The sequence below is a fragment of the Scyliorhinus torazame genome, chromosome 16, assembly GCF_047496885.1.
Source record: "Scyliorhinus torazame isolate Kashiwa2021f chromosome 16, sScyTor2.1, whole genome shotgun sequence".
Taxonomy (NCBI): Eukaryota; Metazoa; Chordata; class Chondrichthyes; order Carcharhiniformes; family Scyliorhinidae; genus Scyliorhinus; species Scyliorhinus torazame.
In genome coordinates, this window is record NC_092722.1 from 192,711,468 (window position 1) to 192,726,740 (window position 15,273).

The 15,273-nt window shown below is 47.2% G+C and overlaps 1 protein-coding gene across 2 annotated transcripts in view; it reads right to left on the bottom strand.

Annotated features, from left to right (window-relative positions):
* Positions 1 to 14,741, bottom strand: part of LOC140393345 (A-type potassium channel modulatory protein KCNIP2-like) — a 613,874-nt gene extending 599,133 nt beyond the window's left edge. For both annotated transcript variants that reach the window (XM_072479707.1, XM_072479702.1), the window contains exon 1: positions 14,154 to 14,741. In XM_072479707.1, coding sequence (XP_072335808.1) covers positions 14,154 to 14,235 — 82 coding nt within the window. In that variant the 5' untranslated portion in view covers positions 14,236 to 14,741. The remainder of the gene's footprint in view (positions 1 to 14,153) is intronic.
* Between the last annotated feature and the right edge of the window lie 532 nt (positions 14,742 to 15,273).

The window sequence follows — 15,273 nt, forward strand, 5'->3', positions numbered from 1 at the left end:
CACTCCCTTGCCCTTCCCCATAGAAAGATATTTTTCCCGTTTCAAGTATTTACCCTTTTGAAAGTTTCGATTGAACCTGTTTCTACCCCTCATTCAGGCAGTGCCTTACAGATCACAATTCACTATGTAAAATCATTTCTCCTGAAATCTGCTTTCTCTTGTTATTGACCTTGCTACCAGTAGAAACAGGTTCTCTCTATCTACTCTATCAAAACCATGTATTATTCAGCAATTCGACTGGGCGTCCATGAGGCTGTGGGCCATCAGCAGCAGAATTGTATCAACCCCAATCTGTAACCTCCTGGCCCGGCATATCCCCCACTCCCCCATTACCACCCAGCCAGGGGGTCAACCCTGGTACAAGAGTGCTGGAGAGCGTGCCAGGAGCAGTATTGGGCATACTGATGAGGTGTCAACCTGATGAGGCAACAACACAGGACTACTTGCGTGCCAAATGGCAGCATGCGATAGACAAAGCTGAGTTTTCCCACAATCAACGAATCAGATAGAACATAGAACATAGAAAATACAGCACAGAACAGGCCCTTCGGCCCACGATGTTGTGCCGAACCTTTGTCCTTGATTAATCATAGATTATCATAGAATTTACAGTGCAGAAGGAGGCCATTCGGCCTATTGAGTCTGCACCGGCTCTTGGAAAGAGCACCCCACCCAAGGTCAACACTAAGGGCAATTTTGGACACTAAGGGCAATTTATTATGGCCAATCCACCTAACCTGCACATCTTTGGACTGTGGGAGGAAACCGGAGCACCCAGAGGAAACCCACGCACACACGGGGAGGATGTGCAGACTCCGCACAGACAGTGACCCAAGCCGGAATCGAACCTGGGACCCTGGAGCTGTGAAGCAACTGTGCTATCCAAAATGCTACCGTGCTGCCCTTAAGAACAAATTAATCTACACTATATCATTCTACCGTAATCAATGTACCTCTCCAATAGCTGCTTGAAGGTCCCTAATGGTTCCGACTCAACTACTTCCACAGGCAGTGCATTCCATGCCCCCACTACTCTCTGGGTAAAGAACCTACCTCTGACATCCCCCCTATATTTTCCACCATTCACCTTGAATTTATGTCCCCTTGTAATGGTTTGTTCCACCTGGGGAAAAAGTCTCTGACTGTCTACTCTATCTATTCCCCTGATCATCTTATAAACCTCTATCAAGTCGCCCTTCATCCTTCTCCGTTCTAATGAGAAAAGGCCTAGCACCCTCAACCTTTCCTCGTAAGACCTACTCTCCATTCCAGGCAACATCCTGGTAAATCTCCTTTACACCTTTTCCAAAGCTTCAACATCCTTTCTTAAATGAGGCGACCAGAACTGTACACAGTACTCCAAATGTGGCCTTACCAAAGTTTTGTACAGCTGCATCATCACCTCACGGCTCTTAAATTCAATCCCTCTGTTAATGAACGCTAGCACACCATAGGCCTTCGTCACAGCTCTATTCACTTGAGTGGCAACTTTCAAAGATGTATGAACATAGACCCCTAGATCTCTCTGCTCCTTCACATTGCCAAGAACTCTACCGTTAACCCTGCATTCCGCATTCATATTTCTCCTTCCAAAATGGACAACCTCACACTTTTCAGGGTTAAACTCCATCTGCCACTTCTCAGTCCAGCTCTGCATCCTATCTATGTCTCTTTGCAGCCGACAACAGCCCTCCTCACTATCCACAACTCCACCAATCTTCGTATCGTCTGCAAATTTACTGACCCACCCTTCAACTCCCTCATCCAAGTCTTTAATGAAAATCACAAGCAGCAGAGGACGCAGAACTGATCCCTGCGTTAGACCACTGGTAACTGGGCTCCAGGCTGAATATTTGCCATCCACCACCACTCTCTGACTTCTATCGGTTAGCCAGTTCTTTATTCAACTGGCCAAATTTCCCACTATCCCATGCCTCCTTACTTTCTGCATAAGCCTACCATGGGGAACCTTATCAAATGCCTTACTAAAATCCATGTACACTACATCCACTGCTTTACCTTTACCTTTATCTAAGCTCTGTAGTCCTGCCACATCCAGCTGAGATTGGTGGTGGACAATTAAACAACTCACTATAGAGGAGGCTTAACAAATATCCCCATCCTCAATGATGGAGGAGCCCAGCACATCTGTGCAAAAGACAAGGCTGAAACATTCGCAACAATCTTCAACCAGAAGTGCCGTGTGGATGAACCATCACAGATGTCAGTCTCCAGCCAATTCAATTCACTCCACATGAGACCAAGAAATGGCTGATGGAACTGGATACTGCAAAGGCTATGGACCCTGACAATATCCCGACAATAGTACTGAAGACTTGTGCTCCAGAACTTGCTGCATCCCTAGCCAAGCTGATCCAGTACAGCTACAACACTGGCATCTACCCGGCAATGTGGGAAATTGCCCAGATGTGTCCTGTACACATGAAACAGGACAAATTCAACCCAAATTCAGATTGGGGTCAGAGTGGATCTGTTTGGGGTCAGAGTGGATCTGTTTGGGTCAGGGTGGATCAGATTGGGGTCGGAGTGGATCAGATTGGGGTCAGAATGGATCTGTTTGGGGTCAGAGTGGATCTGTTTGAGTCAGGGTGGATCAGATTGGGGTCAGAGTGGATCAGATTGGGGTCAGCGTGGTTCAGATTGGGGTCAGAGTGGATCAGAGTGAATCAGATTGGGGTCAGAGTGGATCGGATTGGGGTGAGAGTGGATCAGATTGGGGTTAGAGTGGATCAGACTGGATCAGATTGGGGTCAGAGTGGATCGGATTGGGGTGAGAGTGGATCAGATTGGGGTCAGAGTGGATCAGATTGGGGTCAGAGTGGATCAGGTTTGGGTCAGAGTGGATCAGACTGGATCAGATTGGGGTCAGAGTGGATCAGATTAGGGTCAGAGTGCATCAGATTGGGGTCAGAGTGGATCAGAGTGGATCGGATTGGGGTCAGAGAGGATCAGATTTGGGTCAGAGGGGATCAGATTGGGGTCAGAGTGGATCAGAGTGGATCAGATTGGGGTTAGAGTGGATCAGAGTGAATCAGATTGGGGGTCAGAGTGGATCAGATTGGGGTCAAAGTGGATCAGATTGGGGTCAGATTGGGGTCAGAGTGCATCAGAGTTGTTGAGAGTGGATCAGATTGGGGTTAGAATGGATCAGAGTGGATCAGATTGGGTCAGAGTGGATCAGATTGGGGTCAGAGTGGATCAGACTGGGGTCAGATTGGAGTCAGAGTGGATCAGATTGGGGTCAGAGTGGATCAGATTGCGGTCAGAGTGGATCAGGTTGGGGTCAGAGTGGATCAGGTTGGGGTCAGAGTGGATCAGATTGGGGTCAGAGTGGATCAGATTGGGGTCAGAGTGGATCAGATTGGGGTCAGAGTGGATCAGATTGGGGTCAGAGTGGATCAGACTGGGGTCAGATTGGAGTCAGAGTGGATCAGATTGGGGTCAGAGTGGATCAGATTGCGGTCAGAGTGGATCAGGTTGGGGTCAGAGTGGATCAGAGTGGATCAGATTGTGGTCAGAGTGGATCAGATTGGGGTCAGAGTGCATCAGAGTTGTTGAGAGTGGATCAGATTGGGGTCAGAATGGATCAGAGTGGATCAGATTGGGTCAGAGTGGATCAGATTGGGGTCAGAGTGGATCAGATTGGGGTCAGAGTGGATCAGAGTGGATCAGATTGCGGTCAGAGTGGATCCGATTGGGGTCAGAGTGGATCAGATTGGGGTCAGAGTGGATCAGATTGGGTTAGATTGGATCTGATTGGGGTCAGAGAAAATCAGAGTGGATCCGATTGGGGTCAGAGTGGATCCGATTGGGGTCAGAGTGGATCCGATTGGGGTCAGAGTGGATCAGATTGGGGTCAGAGTGGATCAGATTGGGGTCAGAGTGGATCAGACTGGGGTCAGATTGGGTCAGAGTGGATCCGATTCAGGTCAAAGTGGATCAGATTGGGCTCAGAGTGGATCAGAGTGGATCAGATTGGGTTAGATTGGGGTCAGATTGGATCAGAGTGGATCCGATTGGGGTCAGAGTGGATAGATTGGGGTCAGAGTGGGGTCAGAGTGGATCAGATTGGGGTCAGAGTGGATCAGATTGGATCAGATTGGAGTCAGAGTGGACCCGATTGGGGTCAGAGTGGATCAGAGTGGATCAGAGTGGGGTCAGAGTGGATCAGAGTGGATCAGAGTGGGGTCAGAGTGGATCAGAGTGGATCAGAGTGGATCAGAGTGGATCAGATTGGGGTCAGAGTGGATCAGAGTGGATCAGAGTGGATCAGATTGTGGTCAGAGTGGGTCAGAGTGGATCAGAGTGGATCAGAGTGGATCAGAGTGGATCAGAGTGGATCAGATTGGGGTCAGAGTGGATCAGAGTGGATCAGAGTGGGGTCAGAGTGGATCAGAGTGGATCAGAGTGGATCAGAGTGGATCAGATTGGGGTCAGAGTGGATCAGAGTGGGGTCAGAGTGGATCAGAGTGGATCAGAGTGGATCAGAGTGGATCAGAGTGGATCAGATTGGGGTCAGAGTGGATCAGAGTGGATCAGAGTGGGGTCAGAGTGGTTCAGACTGGAGTCGTTGGGTTGAGGGGATGGAGGCCATAATGGAGATGTGGGATGGGTGTAAGGGGTTGGAGGAGGTTACAGGCATAGGGAGGGGTCCAGGGGGTCAGAGGAGCTTACAGGGATAGGGAGGGATGTAGTGGGTTGGAGAAGGTTACAGGGATAGGAAGAGATGTAAGGGTTGGAGGAGGTTACAAGCATAGGGAGGGGTCCAGGGGGTCAGAGGAGCTTACAGGGATAGGGAGGGATGTAGCGGGTTGGAGGAGGTTACAGGCATAGGGACGGGTGAAAGGGGTTGGAGGAGGTTACAGGGATAGGGAGGGATGTAGGGGATTGGAGGAGGTTAAAGAGATAGGGAGGGATGTAAAGGGTTGGAGGAGGTTACAGGGATGAAATTGAAATGAAATGAAAATCGCTTATTGTCACAAGTAGTCTTTAATGAAGTTACTGTGAAAAGCCCCTAGTCGCCACATTCTGGCGCCTGTTCAGGGAGGCTGGAACGGGAATTGAACCCGCGCTGCTGGTCTTGTTCTGCATTACAAGCCAGCTGTCTTAGCCCACTGTGCTGAACCAGGGAGGTTACAGGGATAGGGAGGGGTGTAAGGGGTTAGAGGAGGTTAGAGGTATAGCGAAGGGTGTAGGGGGTTGGAAGAGGTTACAGGGATAGGAGGGGTGTAAGGGGTTGGAGGAGGTTACAGAGATAGGAGTGGTGTAGGGTGTTGGAGGAGGTTACAGGGATAGGGAGGGATGTAAGGGGTTGGAGGAGGTTGCAGGGATAGGGAGGGGTGCAGGGGGTTGGAGGAGGTTACAGAGATAGGGAGGGATGTAAGGGGTTGGAGGAGGTTACAGGGATAGGGAGGGGCGCAGGGGGTTGGAGGAGGTCACAGGGATAGGGAGGTGTGTAGGGGGTTGGAGGAGGTTGCAGGGATAGGGAGGGGTGTAGGGGGTTGGAGGAGGTTACAGGGATAGGGAGGGGTGTAGGGGGTTGGAGGAGGTTACAGGGATAGGGAGGGGTGTAGGGGGTTGGAGGAGGTTGCAGGGATAGGGAGGGATGTAAGGGGTTGGAGGAGGTTGCAGGGGTAGGGAGGGGTGCAGGGGGTTGGAGGAGGTTACAGAGATAGGGAGGGATGTAAGGGGTTGGAGGAGGTTGCAGGGATAGGGAGGGATGTAGGAGCAGTCATAGGGAGGGATGAGTCAATGGGGGGATTTGATTACAAAGACGGCAATTTTAAACTTGAAGCGTTGCTCAACTGTGACCAGTGTAGGTCAATGAGTGCAAATGTGAATGATGAGCGAAGCCTGGTGTGAGTTAGGACAGGCAGCAGCCTTGGATGAGGAGGTAACAGGGGCCTGGCTGGTGGTTTCAGCAGCAGCTCAGCATGGGCAGGGTGAAGGAGGCCACAGTTTCGGAATTGGTAGGAGGCGATCTCAGTGATGTTCTAAAACGGATTTGAGGGGGAGCTCATTTTCCCTTAAAGCATCTGCTTCAAAATAATCAGAATGATCTCGTTTAGCCTGGGCTTCCTGATGCTGTCTTTTATTCCTCTGTCCAACATTTCAATTCCTCTGTATATCTCTTACCAACCTTTGAGTTAAAGTGTCGCTGCGAGATGAACAACTCTCAGAGTGAAATATATTCATCTCATCTCCCCATTCCTCCCCAAACCCCAGTTATTTTGCCAATTATTTGCCATCTGGATCCTCTGGTCACAGACCCTCCAAATAGCCCCAGTGTAAACACATCCTTAACTTCTGGCACACCGTTTTATATTCTCAAAGTTTCTGATATATTTCACTCAGGGAGCAGGTAGAACTTGACCTTCAAGTTCAAGTCGAACTGCAGAGATACAGTTTGGAAATGCAGGTATCTGTCAGAGACTCCTTCATCCCCGCTTTCAGTGGAATAGATTAATGCCTAGGTCATAATAGAGGACAAACAATTCGATACTGAAACATTAACGAGCCTTTCTTTATTGATGTCGCACAGCCGGTTTGCACTTTAATGACAATACTCGAGACCACCTTTCTCCACATGTGCTGCCACTAATCCCCTCTCCTGGGAGACACAATTGTATCTGAATCGAACACTCAACAAGAAGAAGTAACCCGCCTGAACCTGAAGTCTTTCTAATAAGCTGTGACCTGCTGTTCCCCCAACACCAACATTTATCGTGCTGTAAATTTAAATTAAATCTCTATTCTTGTTTAGCTCCGTGCAATAGCCCATCATTCAAGGGCATTGTGACAGGTAGAGAAATTATCTTACAATCCCACAGCCATCATATATCCGTCCCAAACAGTTTGTTTCCCTTGGGGAAACTTCTCACAATTCTTACCTGCCTCATCCCTATGAGTTGTTTTAATAATAATTATCTTTATTGTCACAAGTAGGCTTACTGCAATGACGTTACTGTGAAAATCCCCAAGTCGCCACATTCCGGCGCCTGTTCGGGTGCACTGAGGGAGAATCCAGAATGTCCAATTCACCTAACAGCACGTCTTTCAGGACTTGTGGGAGGAAACCGGAGCACCCGGAGGAAACCCACGCAGACACGGGGAGAACGTGCAGACTCCGCACAGACAGTGACCCGTGTCGGGAATCGAACCCGGGTCCATGGCACTGTGAAGCAACAGTGCTAACCACTGTACTACCGCAATAACATCTTTCAAATAGCGAGTTACTAGAACATGGAATAATTTACAAATGGCAACTGATGGAATAATTTACAAATGGAAATGATTGCAATTTCATTTGAAAAGGAGCTGGGTGAGATTTTGCAACAAGGCAATCTAAAACTACAGGGGGAGAAGACAAAAATAAATTTAGGGCAATTAGATCCAGCTAAGAGCTAGCACAGGTTCAGGACGATTGCCTGATTGGTCCCTTTCTACAGTCCTCCTCACCTGAATGTGTGAGTGTACAATCCCTTTGTTTGCTATTTTAACAACACACAGATCAGAGTCTTTCGAAACATGAATTAGATCATTAGGTTGAACAAATAACAGCAAATAATCCTCAGCAGGTCAGGCAGCATCTCTGGAGAGAGAAACAGAGTTAACCTGTAGAATACTAGGCCCATTATCGCCCCCAATCACTCAACCCCATCTCCCACCATATCCCCCAACCATTCAACCCCACTTACCACATAAGGGAGATGATGGCGTAGTGGTATTGTCACTGGACTAGTAAAGCAGAGACCCAAAGTAATGCTCTGGGGACCCAGGTTCAATTCCTGCCACTGCAGATGGTGAAATTTGAATTCAATACAAATCTGGACCATGAAACCACTATCAATTGTTGTAAAAACCCATCTGGTTCACTAATGTCCTTTAGGGAAGGGAATCTGCCATCACCACCTGGTCTGGCCTACACGTGACTCCAGACCCACAGACTCTTAACAATTAGGGATTGGCAATAAATGTTGGCACTGCCTGCAATGCCCACGCCACATGAACGAATAAAACAAAAACCACGCACAAACCCACTCCCCAACCAGTCAACTCCATCTACCCACCATCTCCCCCAACCACTCAACTCTATTTAATCACCATCTCTCCAACCACTCAACCCTACCTACTGTCTCCCCAAATCTCTCAACCCCATTTACCAACCTTTTGCCCTAACTCCTTAACCCTATCTTTGCTCTTATGCCCCCAACCTCATCTATCCCTCAAATGCATTCGTCCATTTCCCCGGAGAGAAACGTTCCTCCAATTTCCCGTCTTATTTCTAACTTTTTATTTTAGAACACGCGGCCCTGGGGATTTGAGCTCTTCACCATAATGAACATTTTTCACTGCAAAGCGTCATCATTTTAAAGGCGCCTCAGATCATCTCAAACTCCCTTCGTTGACAAAGAAACCTGCTTAAAATCTTCCTCTTTATCTGAATTCTTGAATTATATTGGACACTTCAATGTACTCTTTTCTAAGGCACCAAAATCCTCCATGTGTCAAGGTGGCCAATATATTCCGCTGTGCTTCAGGTGGGCTCGGACCCACTTTCAGCTTTCTTTTTCCATTAAATTACTCCCTTAATTACCCAGGTAGTCATTAGGTGATCCGTTGTGTTATTGTGCTCACCAATCGATTGAGACAAATCAAAATACACATCAATTAGATTCTTGACTTTGTTTCTCGCACTCTCTTTTCTGAATTTGAATGTTCAATTGCAAATCCAGAGATTTGAACATATAATATAGGCTGGCCTGACACTCCCTTGTGTAGTACTGAGGGAGTACTGCACTGTCAGAGATGCTGGGCTGCGTTCTCCGGTTCCTCCAGCTGCGTGTTTCTTGGGAGTCCCATTGTTCTACATTCCCGTGGCTTGTCAATGGGATTTCCCATTGTAACCACCCCATACCGCTGGGAAAAACACGGGGCAGGAGTGTGCTGCCGGAGGAAAAGGTGAATCACTACAACCCTAGAATTCTGGCCTCAACCTTTTGAATGAGGTAGTAAGCCAAATTCCCTCTCAGGTGGATTTATAAGATCCTTTGGCACTGCTCGTCGAAGGGCAGGAGAGTTCTCCTGGGTGTTCAGATTCATTTTTATTCCTCACCACCACTCACTAAAGCACATTATTTGATCATTATCACAATGCTGTTTGCAGGAGATTGCTACTCACCACATTTCCTAAATTAAAGAGTACCTGCACTTCAAAAAGTACTTAATTGGCTGTAAAATGCTTTGCGATGCCCGGAAGGTTGTGAAAGGTGCTATAGAAATGCAAGTTATTTCCTTCTTTCTATCATAGGTACCATACGTCCTGTCCTCCTACCCACAAGAACAGTGACTACAAATGGTGGTTTTACAACAATGTTCTTGTTTCTCAGGTTTTATTCCTTCAAATCAGTTTCTTGGGTTTCCTATTAGAGTTCCAGGGAATATCACATTCTGGATCATCACTTCAATTCATATCGGTCTCCTTCGGTTGTTGGTAAGGTTTTAGAGTCTATCACTAAGGATGAGATTGTGGAGTACTTAGAAGTACATGGTAAAATAGGACTGAGTCAGCACGGATTTGTCAAGGGGAGGTCATGCCTGACAAATCTGTTAGAATTCCTTGAGAGGGAACGAGAAAGTTAGACACAGGAGAACCAGTGGATATGATCTATTTGGATTTCCAGAGGATCTTTGACAAGGTGCCATACAGGAGACTGCTAAATAAAATAAGAGGCAAGGTACTGACATGGATAGAGGATTGGCTGACTGGCAGAAGGAAGAGAGTGGGGATTCAGGGTGCCAGCCGGTGACGAGTGGTGTTCCATAGGGATCAGTGTTGGGACAACAGCTATTCACAATATATGTTAATGATTTGGAAGAAGGAACTCAGGGCATTTTGCTAAATTTGCAGATTATACAACGGCATGTAGAGGGACAGGTTGTGTTGAGGAAGCAGAGAGGCTGCAGAAGGACTTGACTGGCTCGGAGAGTGGGCAAAGAAGTGTCAGCTGGAATACAATGTGAATACAATATGCACTTTGGTCGGAAAAATAGAGGCACAGACTATTTTCTAAATGGAAAAAAGGCTTCAGAAATCATTAGCGTAAAGGGACATAGGAGTCCGATTTCAGGATTCTCTTAAGGTTAACGTGTAGGTTCAGTCGGCAGTTAGGAAGGCAAATGCAATGTGAGCATTCATGTCGGGAGGGCTAGAATACAAGAGCAGGGATGTACTGTTGAGGCTGTATAACACTCTGGCCAGACACATTTGGAGTATTGTGAGCGGTTTTGGGGCCAGTATCTAAGGAAGGATATGCTGGCCTTGGAAAGGGTCCAGAGGAGGTTCCCAAGAAGGATCTCTGGAACAAAGGACTTGTCCTATTAGGAGTGGTTGATGACTCTGGGTCGATACTCGATGGAGTTTAGAAGGATAAGGGGATCTTATTGAAACTTACAGAAAACTGAGAAGCCTGGATAGAGTGGACTGACCTGATTAACACTACACCCCTGTATGCTTCACCCGATGCTGGTGTTTATGTGGTTTCATTGTGTACCTTGTGTTGCCCCATTATGTATTTTCTTTTATTTTCATGTACTTAATGATCTGTTGAGCTGCTCGCAGAAAAATACTTTTCAATATGCCTTGGTACACGTGACAATAAACAAAATCCAAAACCAAATGATCACTCGTCTATAGTCTTTGCAGCTCATTGGGTGCCTGAATGAGGTGGCCATCCTGGGGGGGAAAATCAGTTGGTGGTCAGAACTGATACAACCAATGGTAACTTCAACAGAGAGGGTTACAGCAAGGAGTAAAAGAATGTCGGATTTGGGGATTAGAATCATAGATTTTGCAGTGCAGGTGGAGAGGTTATCCGGTCGATCGAGTCTGCCCCAGCCTTTGGAAAGAGCATCCTATTTAAGCCCACGCTGCCACCCTGCGGTAAGGGGCACCTTCCCCTGGGAGGGTAGGGGAGGAGGTGGGGGGAGACAGAAAATGCACAGTGTGAGGCAGTCAGATGGGGGCAGCACAGGGAGTGGGCAGATGGTGGCCTGTGTGTGCAGGGCACCCAGCCATGGGGGGGGGGGGGGGGTGTACAGGTGTTGGCATGTGGTGCAGGGTGTGGTACGAGTAGGGGCACAGTGCTGGTAACTCACCCTGGCCGCCTTGAGGAGGTTGTGAATCTTTTAACGACACTACTGCCACAGTGGGGCCCACAGCGCTCACGGCCTCTGCCACCTACGCTCATGCCTGGTGAACGGTGGCAGGCGGCAGCCTCCTTCACACCCTGGATTAGAGGGCACCCCCGCCTCTCCTCCATGACATCCAGCAGGATCTAGAGCTCCGCATCTATGAAACGGGGTGCCGCTCTTTGGAGTGCCACCTTGTTGGCTGGAATAGGTGAATGCGCGGAGTGGAATGCGAATACGGGGCTGCAGCTTGTCAGCCTCTCGAGTGCCAATCCCGACCCTGGCGAATCGGATGCCCTTTTACAATTACACTAGTGGGAGGGACCATCAACATAATAGTATCAGTAAAATGGAGATGTGAGAGGGTGCAGTAGAGAGTCACCAAGCTTTGATCATTTCACTCTTCCTGGAGGCTCGTGAAACAAGTTAGAAGATTGATTCTCCTTGAAGTCATGGTATCGCCATCAAAGAAATGTTTAATGCAGAGGGGACTGTGCAGAAAGTAACCCTGGTTCATTACGTTAATCCTTTCACCAGTATTTAAGGATTAAATTGTGAGATTGTATGCAATAGGCATAATTATTTCATCTGTGTAAAAGCAAGCACTGCCTCATAGAATGACACTCTTCATAGGACTACTTCTAAATCAAGCACTTTTAAACATTCTCCTTATGTTTAATGTCATGCCTCAGTTAATACCGCTCTTGCCTCTGGACTACTAGGCTTCAGTCTGAACCTACGTCAGGATCTGAACTCATAATCCAGGCTGACTGTCCAGTGTGGTATCAAGGGAGTGTGGATTTGATGAAGTGTCGTTCTTTCGATGAGGCTCTACAGGATAAGCCACCTCCAGGCTTAAATTCTAGTAAACACTAAAAATCTCCGCGAATTATTAAAAAAAGGGAATTCTCCCAGTGCCCGACCAACGTTCCATCTTCAATTAACTCCACCATAAACTAGTTAACTGGTAATTCAGCTTCATTCTGGTCTGTAGGATCGTCGTGTGCAAACGATTAACTGTCATATTTGCCTACATAACGGCGATTGTTTGTCAAAATGATCTTTTGAAATGTTATACGAGGCTATAGGTTCTTACTTTTTTGCCCATTGAAAGCTATTGCAAAAGCCATGAAGCTATTGCAGAAAAGCATGTCAGCTACTGACAGGACGATGTAAAACAATACTAGAAACACTATTCTTTTTCTGTGTGAGATTGTAACCAGGTTACACCCAGAATGCTCGATCCAGTTTTGGTTTGCTCGAATGTCGGGTGGCACAGGAGTCTTAGACAAAGGCCAGTGGGTATTCCTAGTTTAAAGGTGCATAGTTTTCAGGATCGGTGGAAAAAGGTGGGTTTGTTCTTTACGTAGATGTAGAACGTTACAGCCCAGAAACGGGACATTCTGCCCAAAGGGTATATATTTCCTACGAGTCTATTCCCACATCACTTGATCCCATCTTGTCAATATCTTTGTGAAAAGTGTACACCTCTACAGGGTTTTATTGAGATCTATAAATCAATAGAGGATTAGAATCTGTCCAAGTAAAACGTCTATTCAAAACCGGTTAGTTTTGGAGGATCATTAATTGTGACAATTTAGATGCAGAAATTAGATAAAGAGCAGATAATCTGTTTTAGAGATGTTGGCTAAAGAATAACTATTGGACAGGGTGCCAGAGAGAACTCCCCCATTCTTTTTTCGGAAAAGTGGCCATGGGAATTTGTACATCTAACTGAGAGAGCAGGAGGCACATTGCGCTAACCTCTCTTCTAAAAGATAGCACCTCTGACAGTGCAGCACTCCCTCAGTGGGAGTGTCAGCTTGGATTATTCCTCCTGAATCCTGGAATAGCGTTCGCACCCATAATCCTCTGACTCGGAGGTGAACGTGCACAATAAAGGTGTTGGCCCTCACCAGGTTTTCATCGCGTACTGACTCTCCAGTAACTTGTCCATTCACTCCGCCAACAAGTGTTGGTAGACTAATCCATGATGATACCAACAGAGCAAAATATGACCTTCCTCTCAACTGACGCACCAACACACAGGCTCTGTTAGTAATCAGTGGAGGGGTTGTTGATTTAACACCCAAACTCAGTAACAATGAGACAAACAGTATCAATCCTATTGTTACCCACACTGGGCTCAGTCAACACAGTTTAGACTGGGGATTAACCTGGTGATGATTTCTACAATGGACCCCGAAACCTGCCCCAGCTTTAACCAGCGGAATGGTGAAAAATATCACCCCTTTGGTTTTGAGTGCATCAATATCATGAAAAATTGGGAAATGACAAGTCAACAATTTGGAGAGAGACAAATGTGGTCACCACATTTCCAATATTCTATTCCATGAATTATAAGGTGGAGGGCAACATAGTGTTGCCCACATCAAGGTCCTGGCAATGAATCATTAATCCTTGGAGACTTCAGAACAACCCGAGAGAGTTGGCAACCCATGGGCAGTACCGACATAGTGTGATAGCCAACAACCTCAGCAGCCTACATTCTCCTAACGTGGATCAAGGTGCCACATTTGGCATTGGCATTAGTGGGATGGAAAATTTTGCCACCCCACTGTACCCTTCGCTAAACACTGACCCACCAAATCCCCACAAAAGGGAAATTCCCAATGGAAAATCCCAACTCAGTCAGTGTGCAGCTGAAGGAAAACTGAGTCAGCCTCGTCAAGTATTCAGATCAAATCAAGGTGCAATTATGAGTAATGATCCAATTTGAATTTGCTATAAACCTGTGACAGCAAATCAACGAAGGCAATCACAATCCAAACAACGTGAAGAGGAAAAGCAGAGAAGCGAGACACTGGCCTGGGCTCCAGCATGCAATCATTCAAAGAGCATCTCAAACACTTTCCAATTTCAGCCAGGAAAGCAGAGCCCAGTCAATTCAATCCATTGTTGATTGTGTTAATAACCCTTACCTGCCAGCTGATCATACCCGTCCATGTCTCTCTGCTCCGGATTCGAGACGGAGTCGTTACCCTTCTTGTTTTTCCCTTTCATGATCCCGTTACTCAAGGAGACAGTGAGGGGGAGGAGGGAAAAATTGGGAAATGACAAGTCAACAATTTGGAGAGAGAGACAAAGAGAGGGAAAGGTGGCAGTTCCTCGGCTTCTACACTGACTCTTGCTGATGGGAAAATTAGTCTTTCCTGGAACTGAATAGGAAAACTGTTTTAAAAAAAATCAGGATCTCTTGCAGAGTTGGATTTTTTTGCCTGAATAGAAGTGTTGTCGGAGGGGGGGTGGATTATTCCTGGACTTTCTTCCTCTCCCGATGCGATAGATCCTGACTGCTAGCTCCTGGAGTTGTTGATCCAGTTCTGCCACCTTCACTCAGTACAGATTCTCATTCAGTCCCGATGAAGCTGGAGTCTTTTTTTTAATGTATCTTCTGGTTCCCTCTACATCCCTGCTGGCTGTTCCTTTAAAAATAGATTTTTGTCAATTCCTGATTTGACTTCCCCGAAGCGTCACAAAGTCCCCGCTGTACAATTTTCTGAGTATTATAATTCTCCAATCGTTCCCCCTGAATGGTTTTCTTATTCACCCCCCCGCCCCCCCCCCCCCCGCCCCGGGTTGCTTTGGAAGATGAAACCTCTCCCTCTTTATGTGACAGACTGTCACTCTCCACTGTTTCCACTGGATTGTTGGATGTCCACTCTGCTGGATAGCCAAACACCTGGGGCTGGGATGGAGCTGAACAGCCAGAGGGGAAACACACACAGAACACACCGCACAGAGAACACAGGGAGAGGAGCACACAATCTCATACACACGCACAGTGTGCGAGAGAGAGGCACAGACTGAGACACACACAGCTCTGGATTCAAACGGTGCTGAGGAGGCAGTTAGACTGGATGCTGAGAATTACCCTCACACACAGCCGGCAGGGCTGAGAAAAGGCGCTTGGATACACATTGAAACAGCACAGGGAGGGGCGTACACACAGACAGACAGGCAGCTAGGAGTCCACACACACACAAACACACCGAATCCATGCAAATACAGACAGCAGAGAGAGGCAAAAGGGGGGTTAGT